The sequence below is a fragment of the Manis javanica genome, chromosome 17 (assembly GCF_040802235.1).
Source record: "Manis javanica isolate MJ-LG chromosome 17, MJ_LKY, whole genome shotgun sequence".
NCBI lineage: Eukaryota > Metazoa > Chordata > Mammalia > Pholidota > Manidae > Manis > Manis javanica.
In genome coordinates, this window is record NC_133172.1 from 17,173,630 (window position 1) to 17,200,578 (window position 26,949).

Here is a 26,949-nt window from a genome sequence, read left to right on the forward strand (position 1 = left end):
ATGTTTTCTTCTTGTAATTAGAGATACAAATTGAGAAAATTACAATATTCTATTTTTCTTCAAACCTTCACTTCCAAATTTTAGCATCCATCAGTTGATTTTGTGTATAAGTATTACTTTTTTACAGTGATTTCCTATTTTCCTCATTCCTTTTACATTTGTTAGTTAGAATTCAGTATTAAATTGAACCAGGACTCCTTTATTGGGGTAAATTCAAGGATTAGAGCAGCAATAAACATGATAGGTCTGCAACATTCTCTTTGGCTGGAAAAAATAATGTAGACTAAGGAAAATGTGGAAAAGATAAAAGGGCAAATGAAAATGAAAAAGAATGAGGTTTTTCAATTTAAGCACCAAAAAGAAGTAACAAAAAGTTAACAGTAACTACATTATTTTTTATTGCAGTAGCAGTGAAATGACAGGAGTTCATAACAAAGCTCAAAGAAAAATGTTAATGTTGTGTACACCAAAATGTAGCTATGATTATAAATAAGGGAGACATAATAAGGATATGTTGTATTCATTAATTTTTCACTTATTCATTTATGATTTTAAGAATTAAGTGCCAAGACAAATGGTTATTTTGTTACATTATTAATTTGAAGTCCATGTAAGGTTTAGATAGCCCATTGTTTTAATTTGCTCAAGCAAAGAAGTGTAGGGCAAGTGGTTCTGGAGTATTACACCAAGGCGGAAACTAATCATCATGATTCCAACTCAGAATAACCAGAGTGAGATCAAAGAGCAAATCAACAGTGTGGTCACCAATAGCTTGGTAAATAGTGAACTATTACTAATATTAAAAATTATAATAAAGTTGAATAATTAAAAAAATATGAAATATAGCAAATATAAAAATGGTAACAACAGAGACCCATTCTCTAATTGTGTATGACATGAAATATCTACCAATTGTGTATTTTTAAAAACTTCCAGGTTCAATAAAATACTAACAAGGAATATTTAAAGAAAACACTGCTCAATGTAGTCAACAAAAAAATGGCTTAGTTACTACTGCTGATCATTTAGACTCTTTTAGATTCCACAAATTCTGGGAAAGACACCAATTACAAAAACTAAAGTGTAATGAATGATGGCATCATAAGTGTATCTAAATGTAATAGGTACATTTTCTTATAAAAATCTAACAACCAGTAGCCTTGTAATCACATTAACTGTGTAACTGAGTCAGCTGTCCTGAAGAAGAGATGAGAGGCAAAAAATGATGTGCAACTTTACCTTTCTGACTGTCTAATTTTCTTTCCTATTCTTATTTCTTTTTTGGAGTCAGCTGACATTCTTAAAATCAAAGGTCTACTGATTGTTCAACTGCCAAAACCCAGTAAGGCAACACTGAGAAGAATAACAGAGAAAATAATAGTATTGATAAGAAGCCACATTTAAAAACTGTGGTAATTAAATAGAGTTGTGAACCCTCTTAATGTGTTTAGTGATCAGTTTATAATCATTGCAATAGTTGTAGATCTTCTCCTCTTTCTAAAGGTGCTTGACAAATTTAAGAGGCTGATACGATTGGATTAGTAAGTATTATGAAATATTTTAAAGTGCTCCTTTAATTTTTATCCTGAGTGATACTGGCTAGAGACGAAAAGGCTCCTTAAAAGAATTATATTATGGTAGGTATTTAGGAATATATATTGTATCAAAACAAAACAGAAATTAAAAAATAAGTCAACCATTTGATGGCAATGGAAAGGAGATACACATCTACCTTAAAACAAAAACAATAGAAAACAAAACAAAAAAATCTGCCTAACAATATGCAGGGCCACAAGACTTTAAAACCACAAAATATCTGGGAGTTTTAACTCTGGAGAAAGATAAATATGCCTACTATATAACAAGTAAAACATTAGAATTACTCAAAGATATATTTGAGTAATATTACGAATCAGTAAGCCAAAAGCCATGAATGAACAAAAGAACAAAACACAAAAACAAACATCATGTCTGGACAAGAAACTCATAAGAAAATAACTCAAATAATTTATAATTAGGGAAATACATTTTCCACACATTTAAGATGGATTAATAGGGACCATCCTACATAAATGGATATTCAGAATGTTAATTGATATGAAAAAACTTCTGGCAATATCTAACAAAGCTGAAAGTATCACCTATGACTGAGCAATTCTAGAGTGGCCATAACATCTGGAAAAAAGATTTAATAAGAGATAGTGAATTCCCTTGATTAATTTTTATTAAACATACAGTTTTTCCAGTGAAACTCAAACAAAAGGCCTTTGTATGTGCCTTTCAAGACTTCTCACCAATATTACTTTTTGGATATCAAGTAAGATGCTTGCTCACACTAAAGATACTCACATATTCCTTACATTCATAGGGTTTCTTACCAATATGGATTTTTTGATGTTTTGTAAAGGATGAACTATGTCTAAAGGCCTTCCCACACACCTTGCATTCATAAGGCTTCTCTCCAGTATGAATTCTCTGATGTTCAGTTATTGTTGAACTGTGTCTAAAGGCCTTCCCACATACTTTACATTCATAAGGTTTCTCACCACTATGAATTCTTTGATGTTGAATAAGGGCTGAAGTAAGCCTAAAGAACTTCCCACACTCTTTACATTCATAAGGTTTCTGACCACTATGAATTGTCTGATGTCGAGTAAGTTCACTACCTACTCCAAAAGCTTTCTCACATTCCTTACATTTATAGGGTTTCTCACCAGTATGAATTCTTTGATGTCTAGTAAGGGATGAACTATTTCTAAATACCTTTCCACATGCCTTGCATTCATAGGGTTTCTTACCAGTATGAATTCTCTGATGTTCAATAAGCTGTGAACTAATTCTAAACACCTTCTCACATTGTATACATTTGTATGGTTTCTCACCAGTATGGATCCTCTCATGCTCTGTTAGCTTTGAATGAAATCTGAAGTCCTTGTCACATTCCATACATTTGTAAGGTTTCTCATCAACATGGATTTTCTGATGTTGATTAAGTTGTGCATGTACTCTAAAGAATTTCCCACAGAAAGTGCATTCATAGGGTTTCTCACCATCATGTATTCTTTGAAGTGGAGTAATTTCTTTCACTCTTCTCAATGTCCTTCCATATTCCTTACATTTATAGCACTTCTGATCATCATGAATTTTCTGTTGTATATTAAGGTCTTTATAAAAACTGAATGTATTTCCATATTCCATATATTTACAAGGTTTCACATCAGTATGAATATTTAGTTGTTGGATATTTGGGTCATCTACTCCAAAGGTTTTGTAATATCCATTACATTCATAGGTTTTCTCATCAGTATGTATTATCTCATATTCATCAAAGTTTATGTCACAGCTGAAGACCTTCCCATATTCCTTATAGTCACAGGGCTTCTTCCTATCATGAATTCTCTGATGTGATGTTAGAAATTTATGATTTTTGTAATTGGGCACTTGTTCTAAGATGATTTTTGTTTGACTGAAATCTCTCACTTTCGGTGTCTGCACTTCAATCTTGCTTTTCCTTTGCCAGCCACTTCTGAAAATCGATTTATCAAGATCAATGAACTTATTACTTTCTATTACTTCCCACTGAGAACCATTGTTTTCAATAATGTTTTTCCCTATAGATAAACTCTTTCTGTCATACTTGGACTCCAAATCTGAAAGGTAACAAAACAAAACAAAACAAAAAACTTTCATGTGTCACAAAATTAAAACAGCTATAGAATGCAGAAGAAACAAACTGATTTCACAATATAAGTGAAGATTCAAATACTGTAAAGAAGTTTGAAGAAAGCTAAGGAGCTCAGAGAATGATAAGAGCATAATGTAAGGTTGTGAGGTTTGTGGTAAGGGAAGCAGATTAAGTCAGTTGATCTGAAATTTAGGTATTGATCATCACCTAGGAAGCTTGTTGTAAAGTACTGATGTTCAGGAACCAACCCAGATAAAGTGAAAACATCTATGGATGTAGAAATAATCATCAATGTCTTGTAGAGATACTGATAGTGCAGATCAAAATGTGATAATCTATTCATGCTAACAATTTTGTAACATTTTTTTTTCTTTTTAACAATAGAATCCAATCACTTAACCAGAGATACCAAGGTGCTGCTTATAAGACTCCATTTTAAACCATTATCACTTTTCACCAAATCTTTTTTCACCTCCTACATCAAAACTACATTTCCCATCATTTAGAGCTACCCACAAAATGTTTCATTTCTCAGAAATGGGTTCTTTATATACCACCTTGTTTTCACTGTCCAGGTCTAAAAGTTACTACCTTCAGAAAGGATATACTAATTGACTCTAAGTAAGTTAATATTTGTGTCTCCATTTCAATATCCAGTTCCTTGCCCACATATCTATTTTTTTAACTGCACATTTGATAATTTTCTGTGTTGGTGTATTATTTCCTTATGCCTTAAATTCCAAAGGACAAATGCAATCATTCTTTTATGTGCCACTGAATAACAAGTCCCAAAGACAGAGTAGTTGTTAATTACAGGAAAAGTAAATCACTGGATGAAAGGAATCTAAATAAGAATAAAAGCAAATATTACAAAGATAAGTCATTAGGGAACACAACTGATTATCAAAATAATTATGTAACTATAACAGTGCAACAGTTATGTCTCCATGTCTTCCAACCTTCTCATTATACTATAGTGATTATATATGTTTATAATACAGTAAGATATATTGTATATATGTGAAGTGTTTATAAGTGATTGTTTTCCTGTTGTCTCTCCACTTACTCATATTGTCTCCATCACTGCTGTTAATTCCCTCCTATGTAAAACCACAATTTTCTTTATCCCACATGTCAATAAAATAACCTCTCTTCAGTATAATTTATTTACCTCTCCTCAGTAGAATTTTCACTATTACTCACTTATCCCACTGTAATCCACCTATATTTAAATGTTTTTATTCATGCTTTTCCCCAGATATTCCTTTCCATTTTTCTATACACAGAGCCATCATTATACTTCCAAAAATTGTATCAGAATATTTTATACTTCCAAAAATTGTATCAGAATATTTTAGATATTATAATTACATATATAATATGGTTTAATATACCATTTATAAAGCTTATGGAATTCTGAACAAAATTGTGGCTGAAATGGAGACTATGCTAACTAAATGATATGGAAAAGATGGTGGAGATGGGCAAGAGTGTAAGGATTTTGTAACAAACGATCTATTCAAATCAATAACAAACGATTTGTTAGAGACTGCCAATCAGATAAGGGAACAACTTGAGAAAAATCTGAAGTGACTGATAAGCACTGTATGATGCAGGGAGAAAATAATTTCCTGTGACTGAATTATGAATAACAAAGGTGAAATAACATAAACATCATTACTTGACTAAAACAATAAAATCATAAATGAATGCCAGTATCAGTAAATCAAAATCACTTCCATTTAGGAATAAATATCTCTACCAAATAACTGTTTAGTCAATGTGACAATGTAAATGAAATTATAAACTCTTCAGAGAACAATGGCATTGAAGTATTACATATTAAAATCATGGAACTCAGCATTAGTCACACAAGATTTACATAAAGGTTCATGCTAATAAAAATGAAAGAATGAAGTTAACCAATATATATACTCCATTCAATAAGATAGAAAACAACAAAGTGACCTAAAGAAACAGTGAGGGGAAAGTTCAGTAAATATGAAATCAGAATCTAATGAGTTAGAAAACATATAAAGAATATAATTAAAAAATGTAAAAGAGAAAATGAAAAGAGAAGGAACCATCAGAGAGAGTATTTTTTTAAATGTTATAAGACTTCTAATCAATTTAAAATGTTGATTTATGAATTATCTTCTGGGTAAACACTGAAAACCCCAGCAATCATAAAAGTTGAAAAAGACCAATTTGCTGGAAAGAGATAAAAATGTCAAAGATTCACCTCCCATGAAACAAAAATTGTAAGAATGATTACTGCCCAGATTGTGGCAATAAACCAAGTAATGAACCAGGGCTCCTAAAACAAAGATCTGAGTCATGATTTGGAGTAGGAAAGGCAGAAGATTTGACTTCAATTTTTTAACAGAAAGCAAGAAATATGAACATATCTTATATATATTATAAATATACATCACCCTGGTATAGTGTGAGTTGGAAGGCATGGAGACATACTATAACTTCTGCATTATTCTTAAAGATACATAACTTCCGGATACTATCAGTGGGTCATGTTAAAAGGACACAGAAATCACTTGTAGAGCTAAGGGAGACTGCAATTTTGACAAGAATCAAAAGTCGGGGATAAACTTTGTGTATAATCATGCTAGCTAACTAAATAAAACTAATACCTAAGATTGATTTTAAAGAAAAACAATAAAAACACAGAAGACCAGAACTGTCTTTTAATTGATGCAGGTTTCTGGTCTTGGATAGGGAAGTTATAGGGTGAGCCCAGGAAAGCTTCTAAAAGCAAGAATAAATTTAAAGATTTAAAGATCAAGTTAAAGATACACAGAAATCACCATAAGGAATTATTCAATATTCATACAATTAGGCATCAAAAATCAAAGACTGTGGTGGGCTAAGATAAACTAATCCAATGAAAACCAATAAATCTATAATGAGACATAAATAAGATAAAGTCAGAAAATTTCAACTGTACTATCTGAGGTAGCTAATTAGTAGTTATACAAAGATCAATCAAATACTCTTGCTGTCTTTCCCATTAGAATTACATTTAAAGTTTAATGAAGAGCATGAGGGCAACTAATGTGGAAGGAATGATGGACTTAGGAAAACACTGATTCAAATATTTTCAAGTGTAAAAATCATTAGGTAAATTCTTGATAAAGAACGGTATATCCATAAAATGCCAAACTAAGACCACAGAGATCCCTTTCTGACTATGCTATTTGTCAGATCTTTCTTCATCAATCGTTACCCCTGTATTTTCCTTACTTTTCTTCATAGCAAATTTCAGTATATATATTTCCTAATTATGTCTTTACCTGTTTATTAGACATCTTACTAGTATGTCAATTCCATGACAGCAGGATCTATATTGGTCTTCCTCACTATTTACTGACTGAGCTAGCACAATATTTACCTTGGTGTAGTCACTGATTATATGTTGAGTAAAGAAATGACCAAGGGTTTTTATCAATAGAGACATTTATATAAGTCTAAATATAAGAGGAAATGAAAAAATTGTTGGTTGCACTAGGGAAGATCTTAATTTGCTTCCCCAAGTGTCAGATTTTTTTCTTCATGGCTTTGAAGAGAGTTTCCCCAGAACATCACAGGGGCCCACCTCCTCCTGGACTGGCTGACCTTTTTACTCTGGTTATGGCTTTCCCTGCCTCATCAGCCCTCCCTCACCTGGTGGCCCTGTGTTCTTGTCACATCCCTCACAACCCTCCAGAACAACTTCCCTTCCTCCAATAAGGTCATCATAGCTGGCTTAGAAATGGAACACTCTGCTCACAACAAAGAAATGTAACAATGTGTAAAAAAATACATACATATAAATATATGTGTGTGCGTGTGCACGCCCGCGTGTATTTATTTATTTATTTATTTATGAATTATAACCAATTCTAAAAAACACTTTTGAGAAGTGGTTAAGTTTGTAATAAATGGAGTTGAAATGATATTAACAGACTTCCAAGAAGAGGAAAGTGAAAGAACATTCAACTTAGAGTGATCACACAATTACAAAGTATTAAGAAAGCAGACAGGTAAAGAAATGTCTTATTTTGTTTAATTCCATGCCAACTCATTATTGTGCGAAGCAGTATATTTAACAGTTAAGAATTTCAGCTTTTGGTGCCAGTCTGCTTGGGTAGAAAACTGCTTCTGCCACCAATTGGCTGTGTAATGGAGAAGTTGCCTGAATAATCTGTCTTAGCAATCTCTTCTAAAAATAATAATGCAAGTAGTATTTATGTCATAGGCTGACTGAAGAATTAGGTTATTTAATACATTAAAAGTGCTTAAAACAGGGTCTGGTACAATATAATAATTATGTAGCTGAGAGGAAAATAAGTAGCTTTTTGGAATATTTGTTATTTACTTTTAATAGAATACTAACTTAATGTTAAATGCAAAATGCTTTAACCACAAATACTTTTAAATGGAATGCTAACTTAATGTTAGTTTTAATACTTTTAGAGGCATACTAACTTAATGTTAAATGCAAAGTTCTTTAACCACAAATGTATGCAACATAATTATGGTAAGCAATAAATGTGAATTCTGTTTATCAATCTAAATTATAGATTATTTTAATAATCATAACAAATCAGGACATGGCATTTTAGCTGGTCTCCCAGAGAAGGTGGGTAAGAAAATAACATAAAACATTTATAGAAATTCTGAGCTCAAACACAATAGATATCTCAAAGGATATGCTGGTATGTGTCCTACAAGTCAAATCTAGCTCTCTGGGTATCGAGGAAGGTAGAAAGTATATGAAGGCACTGAGGAGCAATAAACATCACGAAGTGTGATGAGGATGTTTAATGGAGGCATCACCTCTAACACTGTGCTCAACCCATGCCTTTGGAAAAAGAAGAAATTTACCTAGTTTCTTAAAAGACAGCCTTGGGCTCACTGAATATCAACTCATATTCTAAATTTTAAAAGCAGGTAAATTTACCCAGTGAGACTAAGTTGCTGTAGTTCTCCATCATCACATCCCAGTACAAGTCCCTCTGAGCAGAATCCAGATATTCCCACTCCTCCTGAGAGAAGTTGATGACCACATCCCTGAATGTCACCAACTCCTGAAACAACAAGCCACATATTATAGTTAAATTGAAGGGGATATTTTCTAGGAAAAGACAAGAAATAAAGTGTTGCATTACAGGAAGAAGACTAAATAGTAAACAAGTAGGCTAGGAGTAGAAGTCTATGGAATGGGAAGCAAGGCAATGAGTGCTTCCAAGCCAGACTATCTACATGACTTTAAAGAATCCATTTGATTCAGAGACATTGCCCTGCATTCTATGGGATTTCTTAATTAGGTAAGCATGTCTGGAAATAAACAGTTTACAAATTAAAAGAAACAGGGTACACATGCATACTGCATGTTATGTGCTACCTCATGAATTACCAGTAAAGGTGAGTTTCTACATCTTAGTTGCTTTGAACAGGAAAAATACCTAACTTAGAAAATTGGATATGAACAATATTTTAAAATTTATTGCAGCCCCATGTTCATCAGTATGCTAAGATCATTATTTCATATTATAAGGCAGAAATTATTGTAATTACAAATTATTTTATAAATGCTTTTTGGTGGGTACAGAGTGCTCTACCTGACGAACATCTTAGTAAGAACAAGACCCATTCCAGAGGTACAGCCAAGGAGACAGGCTTCCTCACCACTCCTTGACTATACTTAGTAAACATGTAAGTTGGGTAAGGTCTTCTCCAATTCTGGAAGTCTACATTCACCTACTATTTATGTATGACTGAGACCAGGCAACATCAAATCCAATCTACCTGAACACTCAGGTCTTTTCAGAAGTATAGAGTTTGCCCATATATTATCAAATGAATCCATCTGTTCTTTTTCTCTAAAAATACGTAAAGGATGTTAGATGTCTCCATTTAGGGATTCCATTTCTACTCTATAGATACCCTTGACAAAAGAATGAACACAGAGAAGTACTGAACATTATTTGGAGTACAGATAGGCAGATATCCAGCTGTTAAGCTCCAACCCTCATTTGAATGTGTGAAACTAGGGAATATTGGGCAGGCTCTTTATTACAGCTATTTGGTACTAAGATTCAGAAAAAGGAAATGTTCACTAAGTAGACAGAAATAGGAACTTACATGGTCCATGGTTAGAACTGTAAAGAACTGCTCAGGTAATCCCATGTCTGATATGACAGTGTGAGAAGCTCCACGGACATGTTCCCCATCGAAACTGGTGAAAATTACATATAAAAACATACAGAAAATGAACAAATATTTAAGAAAATCTTATTAAAACTAAGAACTGTCTGCAATACCTGAACCAAACCTCTACCCTTCCTTGTCCATCTCATCTTAGTAAGAACAAGACCCATTCCAAAGGTACAGCCAAGGAGACAGGCTTCCTCACCACTCCTTAACCCCTTTCCAAGTCAGATGGCTATCTTCCTGGAAGGAGTAGGACATCAGCATTTCTCCTCCTGCCCCCAGCTACATGTTACTCAGACATATGCAGTGAAGGGTTAGGAATTTTCTTCTCTAGCAGCCACATAGAAAAGTTAGGTTGTACCTTGGGTGTGGCATTAATACTGAGGTTCTGATTGTGCCTTGGTTCGTGGGGCAGGAGATGCATGCTAGAAGAGGTAAGCTGAGACCTGGGGCTGCTGTACCGCCCCCCATCTACCAAGCACTCAGCTCCTAATGCAAAGCTGTCACTCAGAGAAAAGCATGCCACTGTCCCTACCCTGAGCAGTAGGCTCAGAGGTTTCATCCTGGGGCAGAAGCAGGCTATAGAGGGGAGAGCTCCAAATCCCTCTACAAATGAACTGACTTTATATGCAACAGAGTATGGAGAAGTTCAAGCCTAAGGACATTCTCAAAAATAGTGGAAGTTTTAATGAAAGGTTATTGAAGGAAATGGAAAGGTCCATTGGAGGGAAATGTTAAACTGTAGACTGGCTAATTTTCCACAAAGAATTAGAGAAAGATACTTAGGGAGCTTTTCCTGTTGTCAAAACAAATTCCAAACACAACACTGATTTGATTGCAGTCGCCTGTGAAGCAGTGTACACCTTAGAGCATTGTTGAAAACACTGACATCAGTCACAATTAGTGGAGCTTAACAGCTGGGTATAGTCAGGTAAAGAGAGACTCAGAAGATAGTCCTGTCAAAACCACTGTCATCCAAGGATGACTGTGGTAACAGTCAAGGCTGTACCCTTCAAGGACCAACATCAGATATGTATACTATGGGGGAAGGTAGACTGCACTTAACTAATTTAGCCAGTGAGTAAGTAAGCAAGCAAGCAAATAATAACAACAAGCATGGAGTGGGAAGGAGCAGACAAAAGTACCAGACTTGCAACAATTATCTAAAATGTCTACTTTTCACAAAATCACTAATCCAAAGAGATAGATGCAGCACTCCTATATTTATCAAAGTATTATTTACAACAGCCAAAGTATGGAAACCTAAATGTCCATAAACAGATGAATGGAAAAAAAAGTGGTTAACATATACAATGGAATATACCCAGCCATGGAAAGGAACGAAATCTTGCCATTTGTGGCAGCATGGATGGGCCTAGAGATGATTACAATAAGTGAAATAAGAGATAGACAAATACCATCTGATTTCACTTATATGTAGAAAATAAAACACAAAACAAATGAATAAACAAAGCAGAAATCAATTCATAGTCACAAAGAACATACTAATGATTGCCATGGGAAGAGGGGATGGGTGAAATAGGTGGGTGTAAAATTAGAATGTTGGATATCTTAATCTAGGTAATGGTTACATGAGTGTATATACATGTCAAAATGCATCAAGCTGTACACTAAGATTTGTGCATTTTATCATATGTACCTCAATATAAAACATTTAAAAGTAAATTTAAAAATATAACACAATGTCTAGTTCTCACAAGAGGCAAAGGAATAGGAAAATATGACCCATAAATCAAAACAAAAGGGCAGACAACAGAAATTACCTGTGAGAGTAACTGGATTTAAAAAAGACTTCAAAGTAGCTATTATTAGTATGTTCAAATAAACAAAGGATGCCATGCTTAAAGGAAATGAACATATAGTCACATGTTACATTAAATAACTAAGGAAAAAGAGATATGTTATTTAATATAACCAGATGGAAATTCTGGAGTTGAAAAGTATAACTAAAATGAAAATTTCATAGAGTAACTCAAGAGTAGATATGAACTGGCAGAAGAAAGTACTATCAAACTTAAAGATAGATTGATAGAGATCATACAATCTGAAGAACAAAGAAAAAAAAAGTGAGCAATGCCTCTGAGAAATGTTGGACACCGTTAATTAAGCACACAACCATATACATAACAGATACAATGAAATAAAGGAAAAGGATCATTTTAACATATTCAAATACATAAAGGCTGAAAAGTTCCCAAATTTATTGAAAAATATAAATCTATACATCCAGGAAGCTCCATGGACACCAAGTAGGATAAATGCAAAGAGATTTATAAATAGACACATCATGGTAAAAATGGTGAAATCCGAAAGGAAGGATAGAATCTTGAAAGCAGCAAAAGAAAAACTAGTTGTCACAAATGAACCCCAGTAAGACTGATGACGTCTCATCAGAAACAATGGAGACTAGAAGGCAGTAGGATGATATATACAAAGTATTCAAAAAACCTTTAAGAATATTATATGATCAAAAATATTTTTAAAAACAAAGATGAAATACAGACATTCCCACATATAAACTGAGATCATTGCTATCACAGCAGCATGAAAGAAATACTCTGAAGAATTCTATAGGCTGAAAGCAAGTGATTCCAGGCAGTAATACATACCCACACACAAAAAAACAAAGAGCACTGGTAAAGGAAATTATGTAATTTTCAAAGACAGTATATATTCATATTTCTTCTACACTTCACTGATTTGAAAATCAACTATAAGTAATATTTATATAACATATTATTGGGCCCATATCATAGAGAAATGTAATGTTTGCCAATAATAGCACAAAGGGTAGAAGCAATGTATTGGGCTGAGGAAATGAATCCAGGTGGTAATTCAAATCCATAGGATCACATTGCAAGAGTAAAAATTAATAGATAAGAGTAACACACCAAAAGCTATAGAGGTATACAAGTTTTCCTTTGTTTCACAGCTGCTTAAAAGATTTGTATAATGTAAAAAAAAATAAATGGTTTGGTTTGAAACATTATTATAGAGATAATGTGTCACCACAAAAGGAGATGAAAAAAAAGAGGGTGAAATAGGAATAACATTTCTGTACCTCATTGGAATTCGGTATAAATTGGAAGCTGGTTCTGATAAAATGTAGAGTGTGACCCCCTTTTTTTTTTCAGATTTTTTTTTTTGACAGCTGACCCTTGAACAACATGGATTTGAACTGTGTAGGTCCACTTATACATGGATTTTTTTCACTAAATATATTGGAAAATTTTTGGAGATTTGTGACAATTTGAAAAAACTCACAAACCACATAGTCTAGAAATATTTTTAAAAATTAAGAAAAGGTATGCCCAGAATCAATAAAATACATGCAGATACTAGTCTATCATTTACTACCATAATACAGTAGGCTCTTAGTAAAGTTTTTGGGAAGCCAAAAGTTACACACAGATTTTTGACTGCACAGGAGGGGTCCATGCACCTAACACATCCATTTTGTTCCAGGAATACTATATATATAAGTTAAGCCCAGTATCAACCACTACAACATTTGCAAAAATCATGTATCTGACAAGAGGTTAATACCCAAAATATATGAAGAACTCATACAACTCAATACAGAAAAATGCAAATAAAAATAGGCAGAGGATCTAGAGACATTTTGTAAAAAAAAGACATACATGGCCAACAGATACATGATAAGGTGCTTAATATCAATCATCAGAAATGAAAATCAAAACCACAATTAATATATTATCTCACACCTATTAGAATGGTCATCATCAAAAAGACAAGGAATAACAAGTGTTGACAAGGAGATGTAAGGAAAGGGAACCCTTGTGCACTGCTGGTGGGAATGTAAATTAGTGCAGTCACTAGGGAAAACAGCATGAAATTTCCTTAAAAAATTAAAAATAGAACTGTCATGTGATACAGCAATTCTACTTCTGGGTATTTACTTGAAGTAAATTCACCCTCTAGAAAAGATTTCTGCACCTCCATATTCAGTGCAGCATTATTTGTCATACCCAAGACATGGAAACAACCTAAATGTCAACAGATGGGTGAAAGGATAAAGAGAATGTAGCACAATAATTCACAATCACAATATAAGTTGGTCACAGGGATGGTAGTTGCATGGAGAATACAGTCAGTGATTCTGTAACATCTTTATACGTTGATAGATAGTAACTGCACTAGAAAGGGTTGAGGACTTAATAATATGGGTAGCTGTTGAACCACTGTGCTGTATATTCGAAACCAACATAAGCTGGTGTATCCATGATACTTCAATAAAAAAATGTGGCATACATAGACACCATGGAGTATTATTTAGCCATACAAAAGAAGGAAATCCTGCCATTTGTGACAATATGGATAGATATGCTTAAGGGAAATATATCAGAGAAAGACAAATATATGATCTCACATGTAGAATCAAAAACACAAAAAACAGAAAAACTCATAGATACAGCGAACAGATTGGTAGTTGCCAGAGAGGTAAAAATGGCTTAATGTGGTCAATGAAGGTACAAACTTCCAATTATAAGATAAATTCTGGGGCTGTAATATAATATATTATGGTATATAATATTCACTACAGTTAATAATACCATATATTTAAAAGTTGCTAATATATTTAAAAGTTTTACTATATTTTAAAAGATGCTTAGATAGTAATATTAAAATTGTCATTTAAAGAAATAAAAATTTGTAACTATGCTGTGATGGATATAAATTTACTGTGGTTATCATTTTGCAATATATACATATGTCAAATAATTATGTTGTATACCTGTGATATGAGTTATAATAAATATATTTGGTCATTCAGATGACCAAAAATGACTTTCCCAGGTATATTTGGTCTATATCCACACTTCCTGAAAACACTACAGAGCCTTAAAGGTGAAATGGGTGTCTTGTCATGTTAATGAGACTTTTGTACCCCACCTGAGGGCAGAACCTGGAGGTTGAATCAGGCATTGGCCAATGATTTTGTCAATCATGACTATGCAATAAAGCCCTGCAAAGACTCATGAGAAAAGCATTTCTTTCTTTTGCATCCTGCTTGTCTGAGACAGCTTCCACACATGGGGAACTAGAACAATTCCATGTAGCACTGAAGCTAGCACCAAACTCCACAAGAACAGAAGCTCCTTTATTTGAAACCTTGCTCTATGTATCTCTTATCTGGCTATTAACTTGATTCCTTTGCAGTATCCATTCTGCAAATGTAAGTTTTCCTGAGTTCTGTGAACAACTATAGCAAATTAACAAAACCTAAGGGGGAGGTCAATGGGAACTTCCAATCTGTAGCCGGTTGGTCAGAAGCACAGGTAACAGCCTGGGGCCTGTGATTGGTGTTTGAAGTTGGGGGATTGGGAGGCCTTCTTGTAGGACAGCACTCTTAACCTTGGGAATCTGGTGTCTCTGGGAAGATATCATCAGAATTGAGTTCTCAGAAACCCTGCTAGTGTTCAAGAATTGCTTGGTGTTGTGTGTGGGAAGACCCTCATCCGAACCCCCACACAAACACACATTGGAATTGGGTCTAGGAACCAGAAAGTAGTTGTTCAATACCTAAAACTAACATAATGATGTCAGTTATATCTCAATAAAAATAAAAAATAAGGAATAATGGTACAGGCAGCTAAAAAAAATAATATAACCCAGTCATAATATTCTGAGTTTGGTGGTTCTTTTTCTTTTTTTTTTACAATGTCTTTATAAAGACAAATACATAAAATAATTATAAACCTATGTTAAGGGCAAACAGTATATAACAACATAATCTGGAACAAAAACAACATAAAAAGGGAGGAATGGAGCTTGTATGAGTAGTAGTTTTAGATACTATAAAAGCTATATTGGTGTGCAGAGAAGACCTGATTCAGCAGTTCTGGGATATTTAAACCCTACCCATCTCAAAGAAAGGTCTAGGCCCTTGACAAGCCTTCCCGTAGATTACCTCTAGCCCATGGAATATCAGCATTTAATAATTTTAATCTGTATCCTGTCACTGGAAAAAAAATAACTGTGAATACAACAGCTATTCTTAGTTGTTGTAATCTTTCTAGCAAAGTATTGAATTTGAGAGTGGTCTTGGGTATCCCTGAACACAGTTGGTTTGTTATAAATGTAATATTTTAACTGTAATTTCCAGGATAGATGCTAAGAAGCTAAATGGCATATTAAGCAGGAAATAAACAAATCAAAATGATAAAACTACAAAAATAAATCAAGTAAACAGGAAGTCAGCAACTGGGCATAGAGAAACAAAGATCCAGCTTACACAGAAAACAAGCAAAATGGAGAAACAAGAACATCTCTGCAATTACTTTGAATGTAAATGGATAAAACGCTTCAACTAAAAGATTGGCATAATATATAAAACATGGTATCTTGAAGAGACTCATATATATCCAAAGATATAAACAGGTTGAAAATAAACGGGTGGAAAACTATATTACATAAAAATAGTCCCCGAAGAGCTGGGTGGCTATACTAGTATCAGACCAAAGGCTTTAAGTCACTAATTCTTGTAAGAGATAAACACATTATATATTGATAAAAAGGTCAATCTATCAAGAAAATATAATTATAAACATATATACCTTAAGGCCACCAAATAAATAAAGCAATTACTGACAGGATTCTGGAGAGAAATAGTTCTACAATACAGTTGGAGACTTCAATAAATCAATTTCAATAATGGATAGAAAAACCAGACAGAAGATAACTGGGAAATATATGACTACAGCAACACTATAAATCAATTAGACTTCCCACACATATACCAAACAGTCCACCAAATAACAATGTACTATTTTTCTTAAGTACTATTTTCAATGTACTATTTTCTTAAGAAAAAAATGTACTATTTTTCTTAAGTGCAAATGTGATATTCTCTAGCACAGAACACATTAGGTCACAAAACAAACCAAGACACAATGGAGTATTAATTAGCCATAAAAAGGTAGTAAGTACTGGCACACATTACATCATGTGAAACTTGAAAACATCATGGTAAATAAATGAGGGCAGACACAAACAGCTTCATATTATTTCATTTATACGAAATATCCAAAATAGGCAAAACAATAGAGATTGAAAAGTTAGTTGTTGCAGGGGCTTGAGGGAGGGGCAATGAGGAGCAATCGTTTAAGAGGTATGTTTAGGCTTCCTTTTCAGGTAATGAAAAAGTTCTGCAACTACATAGGGGCAATGGTTGCAGAACACTGTGGATGTACTTAATGTCACTGAATTCTATACTTTGAAGTGGTTAAAATAGTAAATTCTGGTATGTATATTTTACCACAATTAAAACTGACAGAAATGAAGAAGAAAGAGACAATCCAGCAATAATGGTCACATACCTGTAAACCCCACATTCATTGTGGATAGAACAATTAGGGAGAAGATCAACAAGGAAATAAAGAAGTTTATAACCAACATTACAAACAAACTAGACCTGACAGACATCTATAAAACTCTACACACAACATCAGCATATACTTTCTTCTCAAGTGCACATGGAACATTCTGAGATAAACCATATGCTAGGTTCCAACAGAAATCTCAATAAACTTATGAGGGTGGGAACAATATAAGATGTCATCAAATCAACAAAGAATGAAATAAGAAATAAATAACAAAGAAAAGTGGGAAACTCAAAAACATGTCAACATTAAAACACTCCTAAGTAGCATTTATGTCAAGAAAGAAAACCAAGGGAAATCAGAAAATATTTTGAGTAATTAAATGAAGACACATAAAAATTTTTGAGTTACAGAAGAGCACCTAAATTCAGAGTAAATATTAACAGTATAAAAGGAGAAATTAACAGTAATACAGTAACAGTAGGGGATTCAGTACCCCACTTATATCAATGGATAGATCACCCAGACAGAAAATAATAAGGAAAGAGTGGCTCTGAACAATATATTAGACCAAATGGACTTCATAAACATATACAGAACATCATGTACCAAAACAGCAGAATATTCATTCTTTTCAAATGCACATGGAACATTCTCCAGGATACATCACATATTATGCCACAAAACAAGTATCAATAAATCTAAGAAATGAAATCATACCAAACGATCTTTTCTGACCTCAATGGTACAAAACAGGGAATGAATTACAAGAAAAAAACTGGAAAAAATACAAACATGTGGAGGGTAAACAGCATGCTACTAAACAACCTGAGTCAATGAAGAAATCAAAGAGGAAATTTAAAAAACACTTGTAGAATAATGAAAATAGAAACACAACCCAAAATCTTTAAGATGCAGCAAAAGCAGTTCTAAGAGAGAAGTTTATGGCATTATAAGCCTACTTCAATAAGAAAAAACTCAAACAATGTAACTCTATACCTAATGGAACTAGAAAAAGAAGAACAAAGCCAAAAGTTACTAGATAGAAGGACATAATAAAGATCAGAGCAGAAATAAATGAAATAGAGACTAATAAAAAAATACCAAGGATCAATGAAATTAAGAGCTGGTTCTTTGAAAAGATAAAATTGATAAACCTATAAGCTAGACCCATGAAGAAAAAAAGAGGATCCAAATAAAATTAGAAATGAAAGAGGGGAAATCAGTAGTAGGTGAATGGATAAAGAAGATGTTGTACATATACACAATGTAATACTACTCAGCAATAAGAAAGAAACAAATTCTACAATTTGCAACAACATGGATGGAGCTGGAGGATATTATGCTCAGTGAAATAAGCCAGGTGGAGAAAAACAAGTACCAAATGATTTCTCTCATTTGTGGAGTATAACAACGAAGCAAAACTGAAGGAACAAAACAACAACAGACTCACAGACTCCAAGAAGGGACTCACAGTTACCAAAAAGGAGGGGTGGGGGAGGGTGGGTAGGGAGGGAGGGAGAAGGGGATTGAGGGGTATTATGATTGACACACATGATGTTGGGGGGATCAGGGGGAAGACAGTTTAGCACAGAGAAGGCAAATAGTGACTCTGTGGCATCTTAACTATGCTGATGGACAGTGGCTGCAATGGGGTGTGGGGGAGACTTGATAATATGGGTGAATGTAGTAACCGCATTGTTTTTTCATGTGAAACCTTCATAAAAGTGTATATGAATAATACCTTAATAAAAAAATTTTTTAAAAATGAAAGAGGGGAAGTTACAACTGACACCACAGAAACACAAACAACTGAAAACAACTACTATGAAAAATTATACGCCAACAAACTGGACAACCTAGAAGTAGACAAATTCCTAGAAGCATTCAATCTCCCAAGACTGAACTAGGAAGATACAGAAAATCTGAACAGATCAATAACTAGTAATAAAATTGAAGCAGTAATCAGAAAGTACCCAACAAACAAAAGTCCACAACCAGATGGCTCCACAGAATTCTACTAAACATTTAAAGAAGAGTTAATACCTATTCTCAAACTGTTCCAAAAATTGTAGAGGAATGAAAGCTTCCAAATTTACTGTACGATGCCAGCATCACCTTGATACCAAAATCAAAGACACTACAAAAAAAAATATTACAAACACTCAAGTTACAGAACAAGGCCCAACAGAAAAGCAAAACCCTACAAAACTCTTAGAAGAAAATACAGGAGTAAATCACCAAGACCATGGAATTTGGCAATGGATTTTTAGACTTGATAGCAAAAGCACAAGTCAGGAGAAAAAAATCTTTTGTACATTGAAGAACAATTACAGGAGAAATGGAAAAGACAACCTACAAAATTGGAGAAAATACTTGGAAATCATGTATCTGGTAAGGTTTAACAGCCAGATTATGTAAAGACTCCTACAACTCAACAAAAAGACAAAAGATCCAGAGGAGCCAAGATGGTGGCGTGAGTAGTTGAGTGGAAATCTCCTCCCAAAAACATATATATTTGAAAATACAACAAATACAACTACTCCTAAAAGAGACACAGTAGATACAGTACAACAGCCAGGCTACATCTACATCTGTGAGAGCTCAGCATCACACGAAGTGGGTAAGATATAAGCCGCGGCACAGTGGGACCGAACGACCTCCTATCCCAGACCCTGGCAGGAAGAAAGGAGTTGGAGCGGAGAGGGAGTGAAAGCCCAGGACTGCTAAACAACCAGCTCTACAAATCCACACTAGGAGCACAGACACACAGTGCATGGGGTGCTGGATATTAGAGAAACAGAAAAGCAAAACCTATGAGCGGGTCCCCGCAACCGGTGCCCCTGACACAAAAGAAAAGCAAGTGCTTTTTGCAAGTCTTAAAGGGACAGGAACCTCATAGCTGGACAAAGTCATTACGACACAGGCACCCCAGCACATGGGAATTTGGGGAACTCTAGGCAACCTAACCCCCTGGGCAGCAACGCAACTCTGAAGCCCCTCAAGGCAATAAGCACCCTGCCAGTTGTTCCCACAACCAGCGCGGACACCGACACACCAGCCCAGTAGTAGGAGAGCGGCAGGGTGCGCTGGGAAAGGCAGCGCCAGAGGGCCCAGGAGTGGCCTGCATGAGCCTGCAGCAGCGGCGGCCAAGTGGCCCAGGGCTAGCCCACATGGGCTGGCAGCGGTGGCAGCGACAGAACAGTCCGTGCGAGCCCGTGGTGGTGGCACCTGAGCAGCCTAGGACTGGCCTGCATGGGCTGGGAGTGTCGGCAACAGAGGGGCACAGGAGCGGCACGTGGGAGCGGGCGGCAATTGCGGAGTAGCAGCCCAGGAGCAGCCGCGCACCCAGCAGCCACTCAACACAGCGCACAGCCAACCGGGCCAGACTCAAAGGCTGCTGTTGGCACACAGCTGCCTGGCAGGGACGCTTTCACGGGAGAGCGCACCTGGCACGCCTGCCACTCCCTGCAGGGCTCTGTGCTACTCTGATGGAGACTCCGCCCACAGCAGTTTAGGGGATTAACCAGGAAGCTGCTCCAGGAATGTGAGTAACCGACACAGTCAGCGTAAAGGGGCAAGGCATCCAGCAAGCAGGAAAGGACTTTGTTCTCCCAGCTGACACACATGCTACTGGCCTATGGCTACCTCTATCACCATGAAAAGGCAGAAGAATTTAGTCCAGTCCAAAATAGTCCAGACAACCCCTGAGAGAGGGCCGGGGGAGATAGAACTAGCCAATCTCCCTGAAAAAGAATTCAAAATAAAGTTCATAACCATGGTGATGGATCTTCAGAGAAATATGCAAGAGCTAAGGGATGAAGTCTGGAGGGAGATTACAGAAATGAAACCATCTCTGAAAGGACTTAAGAGCAGAATGGATGAGATGCAAGAGGCCGTTAATGGAATAGAAATCAGAGAACAGGAATGCAGAGAAGCTGATGCAGAGAGAGATAAAAGGATCTCCAGGAATGAAAGAATATTAAGAGAACTGTGTGACTAATCCAAACAGAACAATATTAGTATTATAGGGGTACCAGAAGAAGAAGAGAGGGAAAAAGGGATAAAAAGAGTCTTTGAAGAAATAATTGCTGAAAACATCCCCAAACTGGGGGAGGAAATAGCTGCTCAGACCACAGAAGCACACAGAATTCCCAACAGAAGGAACCCAAAAAGGACAACACCAAGACACATAATTAAAATGGCAAAGATCAAAGACAAGGACAGAGTATTAAAGGCAGCTAGACAAAGGAAAAAGGTCACCTACAAAGGAAAACCCATCAGGCTATCTATCATCAGACTTCTCAACAGAAACATTATAGGCCAGAAGAGAATGGCATGGTATATTTAATGCAATGAAAGAGAAGGGCCTTGAACCAAGAATACTGTATCCAGCATGACTATCATTTAAATATGAAGGAGGGATTAAACAATTCCCAGACAAGCAAAAGTTGAGGGAATTTGCCTCCCACAAACCACCTCTACAGGGTATTTTAGAGGGACTGCTTTAGATGGGAGCACTACTAAGGCCAAATAGATGTCACCAGAGAAAATAAAATCACAGTAAAGAAAGAAGACCAACCAAATACTAACTAAAGACAGAAAATAAAATCAACTACCCACAAAAGCAGTCAAAGGAAACACAAAACAGCACAGAACAAAACACCCAACATATGAAGAATGGAGGAGGAGGAATAAGAAGAGAGAGAAATAAAGAATCACCAAACAGTGTTTATAATAGCCCAATAAGCGAGTTAAGTTACACAGAAAGATACTAAAGAAGGTAACCTTGAACCTTTGGAAACCACAAACCTAAACCCTGCAATAGCAATAAGTACATATCTTTCAATAATCATCCCAAATGTAAATGGACTGAATACACCAATCAAAAGACACAGAGTAATAGAATGGATAAAAAAGCAAGACCCATTCATATGCTGCGTACAAGAGACTCAACTCAAACACAAAGACACGCACAGACTAAAAGTCAAGGGATGGAAAAACATATTTCATGCAAACAACAGGGAGAAAAAAGCAGATGTTGCAGTACTAGTATCAGACAAAATAGACTTCAAAACAAAGGAAGTAACAAGAGATAAAGAAGGACATTACACAATGATAAAGGGATCAGTACAACAAGAGAATATAACCATTATAAATATATATGCACCCAATACAGGAGCACCAGCATATGTGAAACAAATACTCACAGAATTAAAGGAGGAAATAGAATGCAATGCATTCATTTTGGGAGACTTCAACACACCATTCACTCCAAAGGATAGATCCACAAAACAGAAAATAAGTAAGGACACAGAGGCACTGAACTGCACATTAGAACAAATGGAACTAATAGACATCTATAGAACTCTAAATCCAAAAGCAACAGGATACACATTTTGCTCAAGTTGACATGGAACATTCTCCAGAATAGACCACATACTAGGCCACAAAAAGAGCATCAGTAAATTCAAAAAGACTGAAAGTCTACTAACCACCTTCTCAGACCACAGAGGTATAAAACTAGAACTAAATTGTACAAAGAAAGCAAAAAGGCCCACAAACACATGGAGGCTTAACAACATGCTCCTAAATAATCAGTGGATCAATGAACAAATTAAAATAGAGATCAAGCAACATATTGAAACAAATGACAACAGCAACACAAAGCCCCAACTTCTGTGGGATGCAGAGAAATCAATCTTAAGAGGAAAGTATATAGCAATCCAGGCACAATTAAAGAAGGAAGAACAATCCCAAATGAATAGTCCAACATCACAATTATCGAAATTAGAAAAAGAAGAACAAATGAGGCCTAAAGTCAGCAGGAGGGACATAATAAAGACCAGAGAAGAAATAAATAAAACTGAGATGAATAAAACAATAGAAAAACTCAATGAAACCAAGAGCTGGTTCTTTGAGAAATAAACAAAATAGATAAGCCTCTAGCCAGACTTATTAAGAGAAAAAGAGAATCAACACACATCAACAGAATCAGAAACGAGAAAGGAAAAATCACAACGGACCCCACAGAAATACAAAGAATTATTAGAGAATACTATGAAAGCCTATATGCTAACAAGCTGGAAAACCTAGGAGAAATGGATAACTTCCTAGAAAAATACAACCTTCCAAGACTGACCCAGAAAGAAACAGAAAATCTAAACAGACGAATTACCAGCAACGAAATTGAATCGGTAATCAAAAAACTACCCAAGAACAAAACCCCCGGGCCAGACGGATTTACCTCGGAATTTTATCAGACATACAGAGTAGACGTAACACCCATTCTCCTTAAAGTTTTCCAAAAAATAGAAGAGGAGGGAATACTCCCAAACTCATTCTATGAAGCCAACATCACCCTAATACCAAAACCAGGCAAAGACCCCACCAAAAAAGAAAACTACAGACCAATATCCCTGATGAACGTAGATGCAAAAATACTCAACAAAATATTAGCAAACCGAATTCAAAAATACATCAAAAGGATCATACACCATGACCAAGTAGGATTCATCCCAGGGATGCAAGGATGGCACAACATTAAAAAATCCATCAACATCATCCACCACATAAACAAAAAGGACAAAAACCACATGATCATCTCCATAGATGCTGAAAAAGCATTTAACAAAATTCAACATCCATTCATGATAAAAACTCTCAACAAAATGGGTATAGAGGGCAAGTACCTCAACATAATAAAGGCCATATATGATAAACCCACACCTAACATCATACTGAACAGCGAGCAGCTGAAAGCTTTTCCTCTGAGATCGGGAACAAGACAGGGATGCCCACTCCCCCACTGTTATTTAACATAGTACTAGAGGTCCTAGCCACGGCTATTAGACAAAACAAAGAAATACAAGGAATCCAGATTGGTAAAGAAGAAGTTAACCTGTCACTATTTGCAGATGACATGATAATGTACATAAAAAACTGTAAAGACTCCACTCCAAAACTACTAGAACTGATATCATAATACAGCAAAGTTGCAGGATACAAAATTAACACACAGAAATCTGTAGCTTTCCTATACACTAATAATGAATCAATAAAAGGACTGCATCAAAAAGAATAAAATACCTAGGAATAAACCTAACCAAGGAAGTGAAAGATCTATACCCTGAAAACTATAACACACTCTTAAGAGAAATTAAAGAGGACACTAACAAATGGAACCTCATCCCATGCTTCTAGCTAGGAAGAATTAATATCGTCAAAATGGTCATCCTGCCCAAAGCAATATACAGATTTGATGCAATCCCTACCAAATTACCAACAGCATTCTTCAACAAACTGGAACAAATAGTTCAAAAATTCATATGGAACCACCAAAGACCTCAAATAGCCAAAGCTATCCTGAGAAAGAAGAATAAAGTGCGGGAGATCTCGTTCCCCAACTTCAAACTCTACTACATAACAGTAATCAGGACAATTTGGTACTGGCAAAAGAACAGAGCCACAGACCAGTGGAACAGAATAAAGACTCCAGACAGTAACCCAAACATATATGGCCAATTAATATACAATAAAGGAGCCATGGACATACAATGGTGAAATGACAGTCTCTTCAACAGATGGTGCTGGCAAAACTGGACAGCTACATGTAAGAGAATGAACCTGCATCACTGTCTAACCCCATACACAAAAGTAAATTTGAAATGGATCAAAGACCTGAATGTAAGTCATGAAACCATAAAACTCCTAGAAAAAAACATAGGCAAAAATCTCATGGACATAAACATGAGTGACTTCTTCATGAACACATCTCCCTGGGCAAGGGAAACAAAAGCAAAAATGAACAAGTGGGACTACATCAAGCTGAAAAGCTTCTGTACAGCCAAGGACACCATCAATAGAACAAAAAGTTACCCTACAGTATGGGAGAATATATTCATAAATGACAGATCTGATAAAGGCTTGACATCCAAAATATATAAAGAGCTCATGCACCTCAACAAACAAAAAGCAAATAATCCAATTAATAAATGGGGAGAGGAGCTGAATAGACAGTTCTCCAAAGAAGAAATTCAGATGACCAACAGACACATGAAAAGATGCTCCACATCGCTAGTTATCAGAGAAATGCAAATTAAAACCACAATGAGATATCACCTCACTCCAATAAAGATGGCTACCATCCAAAAGACAAACAAAAACAAATATTGGCGAGGTTGTGGAGAAAGGGAAACCCTCCTACACTGCTGGTAGGAATGTAAATTAGTTCAACCACTATGGAAAGCAGTATGGAGGTTCCTCAAAAAGCTCAAAATAGAAATACCATATGACCCAGGAATTCCACTTTTAGGAATTTACCTTAAGAATGCAGCAGCCCAGTTTGAAAAAGACAGATGCACCCCTATGTTTATCGCAGCACTATTTACAATAGCCAAGAAATGGAAGCAACCTAAGTGTCCATCAGTAGATGAATGGATAAGGAAGATGTGGTACATATACACAATGGAATATTATTCAACCATAAGAAGAAAACAAATCCTACCATTTGCAACAACATGGATGGAGCTAGACGGTATTATGCTCAGTGATATAAGCCAGGCGGAGAGAGACAAATACCAAATGATTTTACTCATATGTGGAGTATAAGAACAAAGAAAGACTGAAGGAACAAAACAGCAGCAGAATCACAGAACCCAAGAATGGACTAACAGTTACCAAAGGGAAGGGACTAGAGAGGATGGATGGGACGGAGGGATAAGGGCGGGGAAAAAAGGAAGGGGTTATTATGATTAGCATGTGTAATGTGGTAGTGGGGCATGGGGAGGGCTGTGCAACAAAGAGAAGACAAGTAGTGATTCTACAGCATCTTATTACGCTGATGGACAGTGACTGTAATGGGGTTTGTGGGGGGGACTTGATGAAGGGGGGACCCTAATAAACATAATGTTCTTCATATAATTGTAGATTAATGATAACTAACTAACTAAATAGTGACACAAAATATTTTATAACTATATTTCACTTTAACCACTGAAATTTTAGCATCCAAAATTGAGAAATGCTGTAACAGTAAAGTATGCAGATTTTGAAAACCTAATATGAAGATACGAATGTAAAATACTTTGATTTATTTGTATTACTGTATGTTGAAATAATATTTCAGATCATTGGTTCAAGATTCATTATCAAAACTATTTCAACTATTTCTTCTTACTTTTTAAAATGTGTTTAATAGAAATTTTTAATTACATGAGCAGCTTGCCCTGTACTTCCAACAGACAGACAGTGCTGCCGGAGACTCAAATCACTACGCCATGCTGCCTCTCACAATCTGCAACATTAAGTGATCAGAAACAAATTCATACTGCCAAACCTCAAACAAGACTTGGTTGTCACCATTAAAATTTCCTCATGGGTTCTCTGGAAAACTCTCTGCCCTTTTCACACAGACCTTTTTGCACAAAATTCCAATCATATTCCCACTCCTAAACTTCCCCAAAGCTAACTATGTCACTTACTGATTGAAATCAATCAAACCATTTCCTATCTTGCTGTGTCTGAATATCAAGTCTCTGAATAAAATCAAAATGTGTGTTATTCTACCTGATGACTGCTCTCTTCCGTAACAAATCACATGCTAAAACAAGTCCTTACGTTAGTTTCCACAAGTTATATTTCTACACCACCCTTTGAGACGAAAAGAGCGCATGGGGGCATTGGATGATT

General features: G+C 35.5%; 1 protein-coding gene across 8 annotated transcripts in view; it reads right to left on the minus strand.

Annotated features, from left to right (window-relative positions):
- Positions 1-1,987: 1,987 nt before the first annotated feature.
- Positions 1,988-26,949, minus strand: part of ZNF461 (zinc finger protein 461) — a 147,491-nt gene continuing 122,529 nt past the window's right edge. For all 8 annotated transcript variants that reach the window (XM_073226255.1, XM_073226254.1, XM_017678467.3 and 5 more), the window contains 3 exons: positions 9,827-9,920; positions 8,643-8,769; positions 1,988-3,650 (listed from right to left, as the gene is read on the minus strand). In XM_073226255.1, the coding sequence (XP_073082356.1) occupies positions 2,314-3,650; positions 8,643-8,769; positions 9,827-9,920 (1,558 nt within the window). In that variant the 3' untranslated portion in view covers positions 1,988-2,313. The remainder of the gene's footprint in view (positions 3,651-8,642; positions 8,770-9,826; positions 9,921-26,949) is intronic.